The 14,778-nt window shown below is 26.7% G+C and overlaps 1 protein-coding gene across 1 annotated transcript in view; it reads right to left on the bottom strand.

The window, feature by feature from the left end:
- Nucleotides 1-509: 509 nt before the first annotated feature.
- LOC111614160 overlaps nt 510-14,778 on the bottom strand; it is a 53,269-nt gene continuing 39,000 nt past the window's right edge. Inside the window, exons 5-7 of the mRNA XM_023355539.1 lie at nt 10,581-10,695; nt 8,395-8,427; nt 510-850 (exon numbers count right to left, since the gene is read on the bottom strand). Coding sequence (XP_023211307.1) covers nt 510-850; nt 8,395-8,427; nt 10,581-10,695 — 489 coding nt within the window. The remainder of the gene's footprint in view (nt 851-8,394; nt 8,428-10,580; nt 10,696-14,778) is intronic.

The raw sequence follows: 14,778 nt of genomic DNA, 5'->3' as shown, positions 1-14,778 counted from the left end.
TGTTTCAGAGATCCTTCATTTTTTTCAGGTTTAAATGCCCCACTTTATATTTGTCACAATTCTGTGTTAGCAGTGAAAAGTCATTTTTTAAAACTAATTCTTAGCTGTTTTTGGAAATCTTTGAAACCACTGAGCACTGACAGTGATTAATTGACAAACTGAATAAATTCAAAATATCTATTATAATAAATATTTTTTATGTTTTGTAAAAAGTTTTTAATTGGAGGATTAATTTATATAAAAACTTTTGACTGCAATTATAAAATTTATATCTTCACATAACAGGTTTTAAAATTCTGTATTTAATAATCATATACAGTACATAAAATTTAAGTTTTTGACAGAAATAAAAAAATCTAGTGTAAAAAATTATTCAAACAATTATGTTTGAGTGTTTAATTTTACTTAATTTTTATGAAATGAATATAATAGATATTGCATTTCATTTAAAACTTCTATAATTATATTCTTAGATTAGATTTACATAATGTTTTTACTAATTATTTTTCCTAGTTAGGATAAATCTGTTTCAGATTTTCAAATGTTGGGAATAGGTTTAATATTATAATAATGTTACAATTCATCATGAATATCTCATGAATGATAATCAATAACAATATAAATTTTGTTAATAAAATAAAATACTTGCCAGATGATCTTAATGATGATGTTTCTCTTGATTCTGGCATAGATCGAGAACGATCAGCTGAAACACTGCGGCTACTTGGATGTCTAGTTTCATCTTTATCAGCTTTTTGTTCCATAGATTTTGATCTGGTTTTTCGTAAACTTAATCTTCTTCTCAAAGTACCCATTAAAGATCTTTTTTCTTTTGATCGGGATCTATGAACTAATGAAAGTAATTTTTAGAATTTGAATATTTTATATGAAATATACCTATAAAATGAAATAAAATCTTCATATCACAATAATCAATTTGTGTGTGGATATATACATACACAAATATCTTGTTAAATTTTTTATATATTAGATGATCATCAATATTAAAAATTAACATTAAAATTAAATTGTATTAAACAAGCATTATTAGTAAAACTGAGATTTATAACACGAAATATAAAAACACAAACATTATTAATAAAGAATCTGAATATATGATACTGGTAAATTTATGATTTGGTAACATCATAGCAATGATTTTGAATGATTTATAGCTCAGAAGAAAATTTTATTTCAAGAAAGCAGCTAAGATATCTTTTTGAAACTAGGTCTTTTAGTTTACAAGATGACCAATTTTGGAAAAAAATTAAACAGTAAAATTGACATTTTTGTAAAAATTTTCATGAAAGCTAATAAGAAAATCTATCTTAAATTGCCAAGAAAGAATGTTTAATTTGGCTAATTACTATGTAAAACAGATATTTGATCCTTATCTCTCTATATGATAATATCATTGCCTGCTCATAATGCACTTTACCTTAATCCATGCAGACATAGATCCATATATATCATAAAAACTATAGTAACTCAGTGATGAGTTACTATAGTTTTATAGTTACTCATGAGTTATTATTATAAAGTTATTATGAGTTACTATTATAAAGTGCATTATGATGAAACAATGACAAGTGATTGACATTGTTTCATCTAACTAAGTACACATTAAATTTTGTCTTTTATATTATTCATATAGTATTACTATAATTAAAAATTCCAATCCTTATAAAATACACACACACACACACACACACAAACAAACTAACAAACAATCATGATTATTCCAAAGGATAGTAAGTCTGATTCATTAACAAAAAATTATTTCTTTGGAACAAAATTAATTTTTGTTGGCTTTTAATATACCATTTTTCTGATTACCCAATAAATCTAAATTATCAATCATTCAAAAAATTTTTGAAATGCTAAGTTTATTATTAATCTTCTTGTTGATCTTTATTGAATAGATTGTGATTTGAATGTGTTTATTGTCTTTGAAGTTGACTTAACTTTAAGAAAGAAAGATTAAGATAAACAATCTAAAAATTCAATGCTAATTTTTTCAATAGTAACCAATAGTTATATACAATAGACTAGTAGTTTCTTCCAAAGAAATATTTAGCCAGATGCTATTGTGAAATAAGCCGAGGGTACAAAGTTAGTAAACTTGTGTACCACTTAATCGACACAAGATCTTGCAATCCAATCTCTAACTTTTAAGGAAGGCTTTAATTTTTATAAAAATCTAGATTGTGAAACCAGGATCCACGTCAGGACGTGACACCAGTTAAACTATTATTCGTGGTTTAACTCACAATTTATCCTTAATTAGAAATATCTGTGATGCTCCAGTGACAACATCCAAGATAAGCTAAGGTCAACCATTGAGTGAGTTGGAGTGCATAATGAATAAGATCGTTTATAAAACAATAAATTTAATATAACTAAACTAAAGAATGAATACAAATTAAAATACACAATTGAATCAAATTACAATAAATGGAGTTACCAATATTACATTCGGGGCTTATCCTGTAGGGAGATCAAACCAGCCAACTTAAATCTATATTTAACCTAATTGCGTGAAATCTAACACTTATGTAGGAGAGAGAGTTTACATCAATCTAACAGATATATACTACCTTCCCAATTTCAGTACATATCTTGTATTTGAATGCTGTCTTCTTGTTCAAGATCAAGGAGACGTTTAGGAATCGTAACATCTATGGATGCGCTATTACAATATGATCGACATTTATGCGGCGGTCCTCTTATCTTGGAACTGTCTTCGTTGTATATTCTATGGCAAGTACTTCTTTTGATGAATTTTCTCCTATGGCATGTTCGTACTTTGTTGAACTGCCCGGAGTGACAGAAAAATGTCCCTTTTATACAAGTCGACAGCCTAGTCTCACGTGTGGCTGCTTCTGATTTAACTTACTAGTCATCGTAAGAAAGGAAATGAACTTCCTATCAAAATCGAAAGTATTGACATCCATTGTTCGAAAAATTTGTCAAAGTTATAAAATATTTTCTAATTGAAATTACGTTGTTCTTTTTCTTGCTAATTTATTTATAAATGACCCCCCTTAAATCCTGATTCTCACATCATATATTCTGATAATTTACTTTTTATTTCATAAATTACAATTCATAATCCATGTAAAAGATGAAAATCCATTTCAGGTGGCTCTGAAGATGAAATTTCAAATTATATTTTATTTCCAAATCCACTCAGTATTTGATTAGTTTTAAGCTTATGATTCAAAATTTTAATCACAAAAACAGTTAATACAGGTATATCTCGAGTTACGTTGTTCTCGATTATACACCGTTTGTCAAAAAATATATGGAAAAATAAAAATCAAGTTTAAGTCATTTTATTTGATTTTATGTCCATCCATCACAAATATTGGAGTCGTAATATCACTAGAAAAGCGTTTAAAGCACATAAAATCATATTAAAATATATATACATTTACAAGTATGTACTGTACGTACAGTACATGAATTCGTAAATTTAGAATCCTTTTTTCTGTACTATATTAAAAACTAAAATTTATTTGTTTGTAAGCTTAAAATAGATTCTTATTAACTGCATATTATTAAAAATGCATTTATAAATAAAATACAGAACTGGGAACGGTTATTTGTGGTTTATCCTAGTGACGAGGAAATTCGGAGACAAGTAAATTCGACTTATGTCATTTTTCGACTTAAGTCGCATCTCCTGGAACCAATTACCGACGCAAGGCGAAGTATATCTGTATATTAATCAATGCAAATCTTAGTCCTATTTATATAAAGCATTCTAAAATAATAAAATAAATGATATAATAATAATGATTTTAAAGAATGCAAAGATTTCAAATTACATTTTATTCCTAAATTCACCCTAAATGAATTCTCATATTTCTATATGGATTACTAACTGTATCAAGTATCAGATCTATGCTTATGCCTATGATTGCAAGTCCTATTTCAGCTAGCCAAACATTCTCATAAGTCAAACACCTTATCCAGAACCTGTTACCAGTGTGTTTTGTGAATAATACAGTTTATCACTAATGTTTTCAAACTTAAATAGATCATCCTCAGGTGAAATATACTGAATAATCAATGGAACACAAATAGAATGTGAATATTCAAATTAAATTGAATGCATTCTTGACAAAATTCATTACGATGGACATGTGCATTTAATTACCACTATCCATGCATGAAATGTGCATGCCCATCGTAACAAATTTCGTCAAGCATGCATTCAATTTAATTTGAATATTCACATTCTATTTTGATGTGTTCCATTGATTATTCAGTATATTTCACCTGAAGAAGAACTATTTAACAGTTCGATAAACTGTATTATTCACAAAACACACCAGAACAGGTTCTGGATAGGGTGTTGATTTCCATACCTGGTGTTGTGTTCAGGGCTGTGGAGTCGCGTAAAAATCTACCGACTCCAACTCAGACTTTTCCTTACCAATCCGACTCCGGTTAAAACACCAAAACTCCACGACTCCGACTCCACAGTCCTGGTTGTGTTACTGACCTTCATATTCTCATAAGTATTACCATATACAATTTTACTAACAGAGGATCAGCTGACATTATTCAAAACATACATTATTAAAAAAAATGACAGCTTTTACTGTATTATTTATTTATTTCTTATATTTTGAACTACCATAAACAACAATAAAAAACATCTGTTAAAAATGCATACAGAATCAAAGAATCAATGCAAATCCAATTAATTTGTTCTAGACATTCCAAAATACATACCAAAAATACATTTTATACAGAATAAATATAGAATTTAATACAAAACACAATAAGAAATTAAAATAAAATGAATATAAAAGACGAATGTAAAGAATAAATTAACATTTAACATGGCATTTGATAGGTTGCTGGCTCTGGAAACTTTCTTTGGTTCCATGATGTTGCTAAAAGGAAAGGAAAGCAATGAAATTTTGCCTAGATGAGGGGAGGGGTAATGCTCACACAGCGAGAAACGTCGTCACAGCAGGAAAATATGTGGGTCACCCTGTTTTCACAGCAAGGTCAGGTGGGGATGACAATGAAATCTGAGACAAATTTTTTGTGAAAAAAATCAACGAAAACCAAAACCAACGATAACCACAGTACTACTATATTTCATCTGACGATCACCCTGAACATGCAAAATTTGATGTCACCATTTATGATTGAATTTTATAAAACAGCCTAGCACTGAACAGAATGCTTGTATACTACAGCAATAGACAAAAAAATCTATGCATTGAATTCACATTCTGAGCAGTTTATATTAGAGTAGCTAGTGTCCTACCCGAGAGGATTTCTGATAAGACTAGTAAATAGATCAAGGCTATAAATTTTAAGGAGTAGAAAATTTTTTAATATATCAAATTATATAGCTTATAAAAATTCTTATCTATCTATCTGTCTATCTATCTATTCTGTCTATATGTAAGAATATATATATAAATTTGTTTTTTAATAATTACATGACAATAAAATAAAATCAAGCAAACAAGAGTTGATAGATCCATGAATGTATATGCACTTTATTATTATTGATGTTAAAAACTAATTGTAATGTTCAAGGTAAATAAAGACAAAAATATATACAAAACTTTAGATAAAGGCAGTACTTTGGATAAATTAAATTTTTCTTCAGGCAATCACAATAATACCAAAATTTAATAAAAATGGTAGAATATTACAATATTATGCAACAGTTACAAATTAAAAATACAGTAATAACCTGAACTTACGCGATAGGTGGGACTGAGCGATAACCGCGTAAGTCTGGGTATAATTTCTCAATGTGAGTAAAATCCAAGTCAGATGTATGTAAGCTAATAAATGTTCTCGTTAATCTTATCTTGTCTTTTGATTCGTTCATTGTTACAAGAAGTCACCACATAGAGTCTCTCAATAACAAACACAAATAAATAACACAAAATAAACTGTAGCTATGTGTCAATTCCGCGCGACACGTCCGAACATGTAAGTTGAACAATAGTGTGGAGGGAATGAGTAATCAAGAGTTGCCTGGTGCTCAAACAAAAGAGGAATCGACGAGATTTGAAAATCGCGTAACTCTGGGTTCGCATAAGTCAGGGTAGCGTAAGTCGAGGTATTACTGTATATAATAAATATATTTGCAAAAAGTTCAAAACTAATAACTTTTACTACAGACATAAAAATATAAAATATTAAAATTGAAATATTGAATATATAAATATAGTCAAGGAAAATATGCCATTTATGAAGTTAATTTATTGAAATGCCATTTATTGAAATTAAAGCATTCTTGCTATTCTAGATCACTTGAAAGTTGGTTAAAAATGGTAATCTAAATATGAATATTTTATAATAAATTCTTATTTCTTATTAATTTAAGAGATTTAAATTCAGAAGGTAAGAAAACATACTATCCATATTTGTAAGTGTTCTAAGATTTGAAGAAAAAAGAATGATTGAGAAATGCTTATATCTGCAAGAATATTTAAGCGAGATGAAAATATGACATGACACTGTCATATTTCCAACTGCACATACTGATATGTATGTGCAGTTGGATTTGGACAATGAGCTCATAAATGTTTACTTTTCAATATACAACTATTTAAAATGTGTAAACATTACTCTAATATTAATTAAAATTGCAGCAGCAACAAACTGTATTTCAGAATATTCCCACAATAAATAAGAATTTAGGATTGATAATACTGGAAAATAGTTTAAATGACTTGGTACTTTTAGTAATTGAATCTGATATATCAAAATCAATGTTTTTTTTTTATATATATCACCATTAAACTTTTAGCTAAAATGAATATGAAGCATCATGTTTCAAAACTTTTCTAGTTAAATTTACATTTCAATAAGCAAATTATTAATTACTATTTTTGAATTTCTTTTTATAGATGTAATAATCAGCAAGGCAGAAAAAAATTGTCCATGCTTTATTGATTAAATCTGAAAAAAATGTTCCAAAAGGACCATTGTGATATTTAATAAATAATTTTTCTTTAATTTATTATGGTATTTTTTGTGTGTAAATACAATAAATGAAATTTTGGTTAAACAATTACAGTAGAGCCTCGAAAACTTGACAACCCGGCACTCCGGATAACTCAGCCACACCCTGGCAGGGCAAAAAAATCCTTAGTTAATTAATTTTCATTATAGACAGCTTTATGCCTCAAAGTATTTTTCTGGGGTCTGTCTTATCAGGTAAATTACTGTACACTGTGTATTCATTAATTTTCATTTTCATGTAGTAATGGCTCTGCCTTCATAAAGTACGTACTTTTCCTTTGTTTAAGGACATTTTGGCAGTTTATTCTTTGTTGTATTCTCAAGCAAACAATACATGCAAGTATAGTACAGTATTTTCTGAGGACTCCACACTCGTACTTATTTTTTTAATGCCATTCCCTATAACCCGGCATTTTCACAAACTCGGCCACTCTTCGGTCCACATTAGGCCGAGTTTTTGAGGCTCTACTGTATTATTATTATTATTATTATTATTAAGATGTATTTTTACCTAACAGAAGAACAAGAAAGATATATTGCCTAGTTTTTAAAGAAAAAAGAAAGAAAGAAAGAAAAGATATAGTCTAGAAGTGGCAAAATGTTAAATCCATCTACCTCTGGTGTCAATAATAATTATTGTACTAAGTAATACACTTTTTTGTTTATCAGACTTATGCTTAGTAAAAAAATTTACTTTTTCAACAAATTTGTCGAAATAATAACTACTATATCAGGAACAGTTTACTGTTTTTTATTCATAAAATGTTTTCGATCTTATTTAAGGCCATCCTCAGTATCTGTAAATATTGAATAGTAGTAATTATTATTTTGACAAGTTTATACTGTAATGCTGTATTTCACTGAATTTAAGGACAGTTTGCCCAATGTTTTCAATTTAATTAGTAATTGAGACAAATAAGTTAAGCTAAACAGAGGAAAAGAAAAGATATTCTTTAAATATTATATAGCTAAAGTTCTACTAAAATTTAATTTCTTTACTATTTATTTTATGTAAAACCTGTTTCATTTTAGTATTTATACAATGCATTGCAATTTGTTAATAGTTTTTAATATTTGTTTTATTATATATCAGGTTGTAACTTGAAGTTTGTGATTAAAGATAACACAATTAATATAATTCTTCTTAATCATAAGGCTGATAACAATTAAATTTTTTATCATTCAACTGCCCTAAATTTATACATATATTTAGATACTGCATTCTTTATAAAGAAACAATGAAAAAGTTGCAAACAACTCTTGATATGCAAGTAAGTAATTTATATAATTTATACAGTATAATCATTGGATGAAAAACTGATGAAATATGTTTTAAATTTTAATGATTATTCTTCAAAATGTTCTATCAGAAATTTTACTTACTAGAGGTGCTGAAATCTTGTTTATACTGTATTTCTGGAAATAATGCCAAAGAGATGTTAGTATTATTTTCAGAATATGCTAAAAGTAGTATTAGCAATCTTCCTATATATGTAACGTTATGAATCTGATGTTTAAAATTATATCTATTAACTTTAAAAACAAAAGCAAAATTCCAGAGATCTATTGAATGTAATATTCAATATAAAATAACAAAACTGAATATTAATAAGCATTATTCATCCATTTGTTTTTTTATTTAAGATTTTAACTTTTACATTGATAACACACTTTTAACATATTTCATTATCAATTATTTACATTTTAATTTAAATGTTTGATGTTTAAATTGAATTGATCATATTATCTATTTATTAGTGTTATTTGGTTAATAAAAAGTTTAATCTGCTGCAGATTAAATTTTTCTTTAAAAAATTATCAAATAAAATCAAGTTTTCAAATTAAGTTATATTTTTTCTTATAATTCTTCATAAATCCATCCAATATTTTCCAAAACAAATTTCAAATAACTTAGAATATAAAAAAACTAATTTTCATTCTATACTAAATAATTATCATCTTTCTATTTTGTTCTAACTTGACTATAACTGCTGAAAGTTTTTAAGAATATTTGTTCTCTAATTTTTTTGTTTTTGCTGAACATAAATGGTTGATTATCTTGTTTTAAGTGTTTCGTCTTATTTTATTTTTCTCTCTTAATTAATTAAAATAATTGATAAAGTGTATAGTTCTCCAAAAATTTATCATTTGTTTTGTCTAGCAAATTGAAATTATTATAATGATGCAGTTAACTCATTATTATTAAATATTGAGAAAATTTATTTTTAATTGAACTTAAGAACTCTTTTGAAAAATAGCACAGACTGAGTTCATTTCATATCTTGGACATTATTAGAATTCATTGAAAATTTATAAAGTACTCTGAAAAATGGAATTGAAGTATATTAAATTTCTGTTTTCTGATATATATCAATTATAAAAACTTGAATGAAATGATTATTATTAATTAATAAAGACAAGTTGTACTAAATGCATAAATTTTTATTATTTTAATTTTATTTTCTTCAACATCCTCTATTATAATCTGTATTTTCAATAAAATAAAATTTTATTTGTTTTTTTATTTATTTTCATCCATTTTCTAAATAAGAATTACAAGTGTCTGTATTTTAATTCCTTGACTTCTTTCACTTCACTTAATCACAAACAAAATAATGAAAAAATATACCAGATATTTGGACCTGGTATTTGGACATAATTAGTGAATCAAGTTACAACAAGCTTTGTGAAATGCAATTTCAATTTAAATTTGTCAAATTTAACAATGTCAAAAGAATATGATGCTGTAATTAACAATGCTGTTGTGAATCTGGGCCCTGCAATCTTATTGAATGTTTTACTATTTTGTTTGTATGAAGTTTAGTATGATACAATCTGGTTGCCATGATAACAGAATATTTTCAAAAGTAAGTTAGATAATTCTGAATTGTGAATTCTCCTAAATTTAAGTCAGAGTGACTTGAAGACATCTGAGTTGTAAAAATGCAGAAAATATTACTCTATATAATTGTAACTAAATTAATCATGCTTGTAACTTATCTATAAAACAAATTTACATTTAATTTTTTTTTTTTTAAGAAATATGGATAAAATAATTAATACTATAAACACAGAAAATTACTAATATAAAAGTAAGAAAATTAACTAATACAGAAAACCAAATAAATCATCATATATAAAGCAATTATAAAATTTATTAAAATAATTATAAAATTTCCTTGATGTAATTGTAATGTAGCAAAATTATAATGCAGAAAAAAATAATATACTGTATTAGCATAAAGTTTATTTAAAATAAGGATCAATAATATAACACTTCTAATCATAGTTTCCTTATAATTCATAATGTTATTTGATTCCATATTTTATTAAAATACAATATTAATTACATTAAAATGCCAAAATAATAGCTAACTTTAATATTCTTAAAAAATTAAAATATTATTGCTTTTAATTAAAATTTTAATTAATTGTTTTATCTTCTTAGCAAGATTATGAAATACAGAAAAAAGTATTAAATAAAAAAAGTTTTAGGAATAAAAGTTATCCATTATTTCAAATTATTTATTTGTAATTTATTATCTGAATAAAATATATTAAAAATTTACCATCATCTCTTTCACTTGCAGAAGATGAAGTACTTGCCATAGTAGAGGAACCTTCTTGTTTTGATTGAGGGCTAGAAGGTGTGGAATCACCACTTTGACCACCAGGACTATCTTGCTGAAAATAATCATTTACATTTTTAAGTTATATAGAAAAATTAAGCATTAATAATTTAAAAATTATTTATAATAAAAATAAATAAATATACTGTATTATATACATTTGTAAAAACCTCAGCATTTTGTAGTTAATAGTGTAATTCATACTTTTCGGTTAAAGGATGCCAGCCAATATGCACAGTAACAGGTAATATTCAAGCTCTGAATGAGGGGTTTCACACACCACCCCTAAAATTGTTGACCCTTCGTGAGATATTCATCTCCAAAGGTCAGTTTCTAATGGTGTACAGTCTGCCTCCTATTCTATTGATAGGATAGCTTCGCATGTAGACGTGTGCCTGGGTGCTGGCTATCGCTTGCACCTCATATAGTCTTAGGGGTGGGGGCATGCCCCATAATCCCTAAAACTATATAACATCAAGTACTCCACAAACAGTCAAGTGGACTACTTGAAGCTGGCACAGTTGCATGGGCTAAATTGTTAAACATTATAGTCTTCTGGCATAAAAAAAAAAAAAAAAGGTGTAATTTTCAAGTCAATAAAAAATTTTAGTATATTAAACTAACTAATAAAATTGTATTATATTCACAAGTATCTTAAATATTTTACAATTAAAAGAATTTTTTTTTTGCTATAACAACAAAAGATGAAACAAATAAAAAAATTATCATCAAATATTTAGTTCAAATTAAAAATTAAAGGAATTGTAAAAAAAAAAAACCAGAAGTCTGCAAGTAAAATAAATTGATCTGCATTTGTCCATTTTTCATTAAATTTACACAGATATGGTAATATAAAGTAAATGTACATTATTTAATCAAATATTTTTTGACTACCATAATTAGAATGAAGATTATAATAACTTCATGAGTCATCAATATAAATTTATATAAAATAAAAATCAAAAAATAAATATATCATTGGAATAATAATCACATAATAAATGTTCATATCATTTTAAATTCTATATTATTTTTTATTTTATTTTTTATTTAATCTGTATTTAATTTTTTTAAATAAATTAATTTTAGATTTTAAACTATATATTCAAGTACTTTCACCCCATAGTTAGGAATATAAATTATAAAAAATAATTTAAAAAATGCTGAATTAAAATATTACTGGATTTCAAAAGATAAAGAAAATACAGTAGTCCCTCATTATATTGCACTTGTTGAGAGAGAAAGAAAAAGCCTGATATAATTGAGTATTAGAAAATCTGGGCATTTACTAAACAGATTATATATGTAATGAAATCTCTATCCTCTATTCTTTCATCAGCAAGTCTTTTTGATATAAAATAAGCTTAGTTTTTCAATATCAAATTTTACTTGTGGTTACATTATATTAATTAACGTTTATATAAACATTGATATCACAAATGCCCACTTAGCATTAATGTTTCTTTAACAATGACATTTAAAGACAAATACTGTCAATACAAAAACAAAATATCAGTTGAAATTTTTATTTTACAGTACTATATTTCCTAATAAATCATTTATTAAAAATTTATGTAATTTATATTTTTCAATAAAAATTATATACAATAATTGAAAATTTAAAAAATAAATATTGAACATATAATAGAACATCAAATCTTATAAAATTACAGATTAAAAATTCTCGAATAAGTAAAATACTGTATCAAAATGTTAGAACTTTCCGTTTAGAAACAAAGAAATTTCTTCCTTACACATTAAGTGGTGAATTTGAAATTTCACAGAAACTTGTAAATGAGAAGACAGTAATTAAAACCAATAAATAAACAACTTTTAATATTAAAAAAAAAAAAAAAACATAAATGATAATTGATCTGTCCACCTGTTTTGCTTACTTACATCTTGACAAATTTATTGTTTCACCTGCAGTAGTAGTTTCATGGACAATGATAGGAATAAAATACTGTTTTTCATTGCAAAAAGGAATTCAGTGGCAATTGATAATTTAAAATAAATTTATTGACTCAAGTGCTTTTAAAATTTGGGGGACAAAGTAAAAAAAAACTCAAAAAAACTATATATCTGAATCTGCGATATAACGAGGGGCTACTGAATTGTTTACAAAAGAAATACTACCTTATTTGGAAGTGAAAGAAAATGAGCCAATGGAAGATATAGCAAGAGTTTATATGATGCCAATATAAGAAAATGAAGAAAAAGAAAGCATTATTTAAGTAAAACAAAAAAATCTTTGGTATCAAGTTAAAAAACATAGAAGGGATTTCAAGAGAAAATGTGTAACATTATTAATAGAAAAGATCTTATAAAAATTAATTTGAAGTGGAGAGGGGGGAAAAAATGTTAGAAGTGAGAGTGAGTGGGCTATTTTCTTCTAAAATAGGTTCCTCTCACTTCTAAAATTTTCTTATAAACTTTGACAGCTGGGCAATGGGCAATGGTTAATTGGGTGACTGTCATTTGAGTGACAGAAATTTTAAACTTTTGCACCCTTAGCAAGCATAGTTTGGTGAATTTTTTCCTTTTTGTAAATAATAGTAAAATACAGTAGATCCCCCTATAAAACCGTTTCCTATAGTTATGATTCCTATAAAAATTGTGGCATTATCCGTAAACAACGGTAAAAATAACTCCTATAATACGTAAAACGTCATCGGGCAGCCGAACTACTTACCCGCCGTCCGTAGCGCCACGCTACGGAGAGATTTCTATCGTCTGGACAGTATTATATAAATTATATATAAATTAGGTACTGTACATATAATTATATATTAATTATATATAAATTAGGTACTGTACATATAATTATATATTAATTATATATAAATTAGGTACTGTATATATAATTATATATTAACTTAATTTATTGTAACTTTATTATAATTAAATATATATTTTTCGCCGTCTAGCGTCACGCTACGGCGAGTTAGGCGACCTATCGTCTGTTTAGTACTGTAATTTTATACATTTCTTGTGAAAGAAACATTTCTTATTTAACGGCCATAAAAATTATTTATATTAATGATGTCTCCAAAGGTCAACGAAGTTTTCGCAGAAAAATAATATCAGAAATCGCGGCCGCAATTTGATGCGCTGTTCCGCGACGAAACCAAGCTTTAGCAACGGGCGTAGTCGAACGGTACACACTCGGTAAGCAATCCTACAATTTTTTGTTTATAACGTAGTTTATACGGATTATTTTCAAAAAAATATACGTATTTTGGAAATGTTGAGTCGAATTACTCTAGAATCGATTAATTTTATGAAAGAAAACCTTTCAAACAGCCGTAGTCCGTAAACTATGATTCCTACAAAATTGATTCATAAAGAACGGAACGTATCTACCGTCTTATAGGGGGATCTACTGTATATTGCATATATAAATATAAATATGATTAAGACTTATGAAATATGAATTAAGAGTTATTTCCAACTTAGGAAATGTTTTGGAACAAGTACTGTAACATCATTAATTATTGTATGTCAGAGGCAGTTAACAAAACACATCAAAGAAAAGTTCTTCAAAAACTAATTACAGTGGGTGATCAGTTAACAAACATAATCCATTCCAAGACTTTGTTCACTATCCGAATTGTTCTTTAACCGATTATCGATTTACCATTGGTTTTTATGGGAATTTGATTAATTCATTCTGGAGACCCCCAAAAATTAAAAAAATATATACTTTCTTACTATGTTTATTTATATGTAATAATAAAAATACATATATACACAGTCTTGCATTTTTATTAATCATGTTTTTTCTGTTTGCGGGGGTTAAAAAGTCTGTCTAATGTCGATTGCTTTTCTCTCTTCTTTAAGATTTTTCAGAAGTAATTAATAGCATTGTACTTGTAGAGATCCCTAAGCCTATTAACCTCAACCTGGTTTAGATGCCATTCTAAGACCGTTGTTCTGACATCGTCCCACTTCTTCAAAAAATTGTTTAATAGCAGATATAAACATTAATTCTCTTTTTCAGAAGAAAACATATCTCGCCGAAAACATATCTTGGTGTTCTTCATTCATGAGTTCTTGGCGTTTTTCTGTCGTCAGTTCCATTCCATCCTATTATGAGCTCTAAAATGTTCTTTATTTCTCAGATATGATTTTTGTTACA

Source organism: Centruroides sculpturatus, unplaced genomic scaffold (genome assembly GCF_000671375.1).
Source record: "Centruroides sculpturatus isolate CEXI.00-Female unplaced genomic scaffold, Cexi_2.0 scaffold1625, whole genome shotgun sequence".
Taxonomy (NCBI): Eukaryota; Metazoa; Arthropoda; class Arachnida; order Scorpiones; family Buthidae; genus Centruroides; species Centruroides sculpturatus.
The sequence above is the reverse complement of the archived record's forward strand: the minus strand, read 5'-3'. Positions and strand labels throughout refer to the sequence as shown.